At 38.4% G+C, this 6,000-nt stretch overlaps 1 protein-coding gene across 1 annotated transcript; it reads left to right on the forward strand.

The window, feature by feature from the left end:
• Nucleotides 1–4,746: 4,746 nt before the first annotated feature.
• Nucleotides 4,747–4,914, forward strand: CTXND2 (cortexin domain containing 2). The gene has a single exon (XM_068538190.1). It carries the CDS (start codon nt 4,747–4,749, stop codon nt 4,912–4,914), a length of 168 nt encoding a protein of 55 aa, XP_068394291.1.
• The last annotated feature ends 1,086 nt before the right edge of the window (nt 4,915–6,000 follow it).

The raw sequence follows: 6,000 nt of genomic DNA on the forward strand, positions 1-6,000 counted from the left end.
TTACTTGCAGAGAACAGAAACCATTCTAGCTATTCTAAGCAGAAAGGGATTTAATACATGGAATTAGGATGTTTTTAGTTTCACATTACCAAAAAACCCCCCAAAGCCAACTCAAATGTGATTAACCAATATATGGAAAAGTATGAGTTTGCTCAGTGTTGAATGCATGGTTCTATAAATCAAGCTTGTTAATTGTATTAATCAAATATTCTATATCTTCACTGATTTCTGTCTAGTTGACCTATCAATCATTGAGAAGAATGTGTTTATTATCCACTACAATTTTTATCAATTTCTCCCTATAGTCCTATTGTTTTCTTATTTCTCTTGAGACTCTTTTATTAGGTGCATACAATTTAGAACTGTTATATCTTCCTACTGAATTTTGCCCTTCATCATAATGTTATTCCTCTGTATCCCTAATAATGCTTCTGGTCTTAAGGTCTATTTTGTCTGACATTAATATAGCACCTCAGTTTTCTTTTGGTGAGTATTTACTTAGTATACATTTTACTTTCAATGTTTTTATGCCTTTAAATTTTAGGTGAGTCTCTTATAAACAGCATATAGTTGGATTGGGGCCAAGACTGAAAAATAGATGTTTGTCATTTTTTGTCTGCTCAACATCCAAAACCTCTTCTTACTTGAGGGAAATCTTCCTTTATGTGAGTCTGTGAGAGGCAGAACATCATTTTCACTACAGTGCCTAGAGATACCAAATATTCCCTCTTCCACCCTGTGGTGGCTAAAGTGCTGGGGCATGACTCAGCCTTGACCAGTCGGATGCTCCAGCCAGGGTCTGGAATATTGAATGACACAAAGATGACACAATTTATAATTCAGGCATGGCAGAGGCAGCAGTATCCAATGACGGTAGCAGCAGTGCTCAGCAACAGCAGTGTCCAGTGGTGGTAGTATCCAGTGCCAACAGTGCCCTAACCAGACTTTTCCTGTGCTGACCTTGGCTGTGGTTCTCAATGCCTGGCCTCTCTTGGTTTCTGCTTTTTTTATAGGACCAGTTCTCCTTCTGCTTGATTCTGGAAGTCACCTGATCTCTTTATAATAAATACCCTTTTTTGCTTAAGTAAAGGAAACCCTGTTTCTACCGCTTGCAAACAAGAATCCTGACTGATATAAAAGTGTTCTTTCTTCCTCTGGAATTGATGAAGAGGAGATAATATGAAAGGGGAATATGTGAGGTCTGGATTTTCTGGAGCCATACTTGTCACAACAGGAAAGCCAGCCTCGGTATAAAATCAACATAGAAGAAAGGTAGACATATAAAGGCAGAACCCTGATAACGCCTTGAATCTCTGGATCCAACCATACCTAAAGTTATCCTTACTCTGGACTTCAGTCTTATAAGTCAATAAATTTCATGTATTATTTAATCTCACTTAAGTGGACTTTTCTGTGTCTTGCAACCAAACACATCCTACCTGATACCTTTCCATTCTGCCTTTGAAAATGAATCCCTCGTTTGATTCTGCAATAGGCTTTTAGCTGCTATTCTTTCTTTCCTAGTTGAACTCCTCATAAACTATTTAAAATCTTGGTGTCTTCATTTCCTCACTGCCCTTTCCTGCTTAATCCACTGAAGTCTGGATTCCTTCTTTACCACTCAGCTAACACTATCCTTTTACATCAGCAACAGTCTTCTCCTTTCTTAATTCAATGCCACATTCTCAAAGTCATTCATGCATTCAATGAGCATCTTTACATGCTCACTTTTGCAAAGTGTAGTGCTACTGTCATTCATTGAACAGATACTTATTGAACATCTAATGTATGCCAGACTTTAAATAAAAAAAGCAAATTATATAGGGTCTTTAGTCTCATGTAGGATTACTATTTTATGAGACTAGACAGAAACTAACGATAATAAACTATAGTGAATGTTACTAGAATATCTCCCTAGGAAATTAACATTTAAGCTAAGGCCTAAAAGTTGAATATAGAAGGATGGGAGTAATGCAAAGATAATGTTAATAGAAAAGGCATGGAGGCAAAGGAGGATCATGCAAAACTCATGGAACTGTGAGAAGCCCAGCACTGCTGGGTAAAAAAGTACAAAGAAGAGAGTGGCAAGAAACAAGATGAGACCAAATCGTGGACAGCCTTGAAACCCCATCAAGAAGTTTGAAGACAGTGGGAAACTGATGAAGGATTTTAATCAGAAGACTGATTGATTTACATTTGTTAAAGATTGCTTTGTGGTTTGGAGGAGAATAAGAGTGTTTTCAGGAGATCAGAGAGTATTTGCAGGTGTCTGGCATTTGGTGGCCTAGAGCACAGGGGTGGCCATAGGGATAAAGAAAAGGGAATTGATCTGAGACATATTTGGGAAGTAGGCCCAAAAGGATATTAACAGAGGTAGAGCGTGATAAGCCACTGAAATGTGGAACGCAAAAATACACATGACCCTGCCCTGAAAGAGCACTGTGGAAAGGATAAGGCACATAAAGAATGTAATACATACGTAAATGAGATACATATCTTAAAGACGGTACAAATATCTACCAATCTTCCCCCATTTTCCAGCTACCAGACTAGTTTTTCTCTCATCTTCAGTTTAGGAACACTTCCTTACAATTCTCTGTCAAGGTACAACTCTGCCCATTATGAACGCAATTCTTGATATTCTTTCACAAAGCAATTTAGTTCCTCACCATCCCAATTAATCTTTTATAAAACAATATTTTAGCTTTCTCTATGTGTCACCAAAAGTCCCATTAAACCATTTTTCACAACAAATCTATCGGCATTTTTTCTCTCTAGGCTTGGATAATGTTCAGGGCTCTTTCTCTCATGATGTGCTTTTCATGAGCTCCCCAGAAATTCCCTCACTAGGGTTATCTAACTGCAGATCCCTCCAGGTCAATGTTTCTCCTCTGACTGGTCTTTACAATGCTGAATCCGAGTTTACCTCCAGCCATTTTCTATTAAGGTAACCGTCATCTTAGCAGGAAGCTCTGTTGGGCTAGATCCTCTTTTATGTGACTCCCAGGCTGGTCCCTCTCTGTGGTCCATATCTGGTCCTCAAGAAAAAAAAAATTCCCCTTGATCAATTCAATCTCAACACTGCCTTCTTCTCTACTGCCACAGGCTTCTTCAGCCAACCTCTTTTCTTTCTTTCTTTTTTCAAATTTTGTTTTACTATGGTAAGAACACTTAACATGAGATATACCTTCTTAACAAATTTTTAAGTGTATGATACATTATCATTAACTACACGTACAATGTCATACAGCAGATCTCTAGAGTTTATCCATCTTGCTTCACTGAAACTTTATGCCTCTTGATTAGTAATTCCCCATGACTAATGATGTTGAGCATTTTTTCATGTACTTATCGGCCATTTGTATATCTTCCTTAGAGAAATATCTGTTCACATCCTTTGCCCAATTTTTAATTGGGTTGTCTTATTATTTAGTTGTAAGAATACTTTAGATATTCTAGATACAAATCCCTTATCAGATATAAGATTTGCGAACATTTTCTTCCATTGTGTGGGTTTTTTCACTTTCGTGATAGTGTCATTTGAAGCTCAAAAGTTTTAAATTTTGAAGAAGTCCAATTTATCTATTTTTTTTCTTTTGTTGCCTGTGATTTTGATGTCATATCTAAAAATCCTTTGCCAAATCCAAAGTTATGAAAATTTACTCCTTTCTTTTCTTCTGAGTTTTATAGTTTTAGTTCTTACATTTGGGTCTTTGATCTATTTTGAGTTAATATTTATATATGGTGTGAAGAAAGGGTCCAACTTCATTCTTTTGCATATGGCTATTCAGTTGTCCAAGCACCATTTGTTTTCTTTCCTCATTGAATGGTATTGGCACCCTTCTCAAAAATCAGTTGACAATACATATATGAGTTTATTTCTGTACTCTCAATTCTATTCCATTGATCTATATGTCTATCCTTATACCAATACAACACTATCTCAATAACTGTAGCTTTATGGTGAGTTTTGAAATTGAGAAGAGGGAGTCCTCTGACTTTGTTCTTTTCAGTATTGTTTTGGTGGATTAAGCTGTCTTTTGTTTTTTGTTTTTTGGGGTTTTTTTGCTGCACCACATGGCATGTAGGATCTTAGTTCCCTGACCAGGGATTGAACCCACACCACGTACATTGGAAGCTCAGGTTCTTAACCACTGGACCACCAGGGAAGTCCGATTAAGTTTCAATAACTGAACCTGATCACTTCTGCAACATACCTGATTTTTAATTAAGACATGGGAATGACAGCACAAACATAGTGATTAGAAAAAATAAAACAACTTTATGTTCATACCTAATAAGTTAAGATTCTACAAGAAATTACCTAGAGTAAGTACTCAGAATTTGAATAAATATTAGAGAACGATTTGGACTTCACACAGAATTGGGGTGTTCAAGACAATTTTACCTGGATTTAACAGAGCAAGGAAGCCCCAGTTGATTTCTGAGATACACATAATTGCTCATGTTTTGCCTTGGAGTATTTCTTCCGATCTTGCATGTGTGTATTTCTTGAAGGTCACCTATACTAACGTTACCAGTTTCACAAGTGCCTCAAATAAATCTTGCTAATTTTTTTTTTTGAAAACCCTCTGGTTTCAACATAGCATTATTAAGAAAATACATATATACATATACAAACCAGTAAACTTGTTTTATCCTTTTTTGTCTAGGAATATGACAAATCTGAAGACACTCCTGAGGAAGTAGCTACAGCTGGACAAGGGTAAAGAGGTGTGTGTTCTCATGGATGATTCAAGCCTGTCCAGCAGTGTTGATGTAGACAAAGGCTTTGCCATTGCCTTTGTTCTTCTTCTTTTTTTGTTCCTAATGGTGATGATTTTTCGGTGTGCCAAGTTGGTGAAGAATCCCTATAAGGTCAGCTCTACAACCACAGAACCATCTCTGAGCTGAACTATGAAAAAGCCTGGTAGACCTCCCTTCACAGGAGATTTGAAATCTTTTATACAGACATTTATGAAACAGACTTTTTATTATTTCTCAGCCTTCTCACTCTTGCATTCCACAATAGGCACATGAGGTTAAGTTGAGAATAATAACAAGGATGAAACACAAGCCAGTCTGTGTTGTTCCTATTCAGGAAAATAGTTACCAAAGTGGGACAGAGATAGGTTGAACTTATTGATTAAAATAAGGCCATGGGTTTCAATCCTCCAGTATCTAATATTCTTAAGACAGTTGGCCATAATTTTATGAGGTAATGTAATATAATATCATGATGCTTGGTAAGGTGCATCTAAAACTAGAAGCCCTCCTAGAGGTGGCCCTAGGAAGTCCCTTTAGTTATGCAAATATAAGGCCAGCAGGAACCTTATAAGATAAGAGTCTTACAGGACCTTTTTAGTGTGTGAGGTTTTATAAAAGGTGATGCCCTGGGGCTTCCCTGGTGGCACAGTGGTTGAGAATCTGCCTGCCAGTGCAGGGGTCGCGGGTTCAAGCCCTGGTCCGGGAAGATCCCACGTGCCACGGAACAACTAAGCCATGCACCACAACTACTGAGCCCGCGCACCTAGAGCCCGCGAGCCACAGCTACTGAAGCCCATGCGCCTAGACCCCGAGCTCCTCAACAAGAGAAGCCACCGCAATGAAAAGACCATGCACCGCAACGGAGAGTAGCCCCCACTCGCTGCAACTAGAGAAAGCCCGTGCGCAGCAACGAAGACCCAACGCAGCCAAAAAAAAAAAAAAAAAAAAAAAGCTGATGCCGTTCTCAAGCAGGCAGAGCTCTGTGGTAGAGGGGAACAAATTTGCCTTGGATGAGCCCCTTAATCTCCCTCAGCCTACATTTCCTCATTTGCTCATTTATAAAATAACATCTAGTGGGTTGAAAAGAGGCCCTCAAAATGATATGTCCATGTCCTTACCCCTGAAATCTATGAATGTGACCCTATTTGGATAAAGGGTCTTTGCAGATGGAAAGTTAAGGATCTCAAGATGAACTCAACCTGGATTAGTGGGGTGAGCCCTAAATCCAATGAC

This window comes from Eschrichtius robustus, chromosome 3 (genome assembly GCF_028021215.1).
Source record: "Eschrichtius robustus isolate mEscRob2 chromosome 3, mEscRob2.pri, whole genome shotgun sequence".
NCBI classification, from domain to species: Eukaryota; Metazoa; Chordata; class Mammalia; order Artiodactyla; family Eschrichtiidae; genus Eschrichtius; species Eschrichtius robustus.

What these genes read in the sequence shown, in the direction of transcription:
- CTXND2 (XM_068538190.1), top strand. Translation starts at nt 4,747, where the DNA reads ATGGATGATTCAAGCCTGTCCAGCAGTGTTGATGTAGACAAAGGCTTT.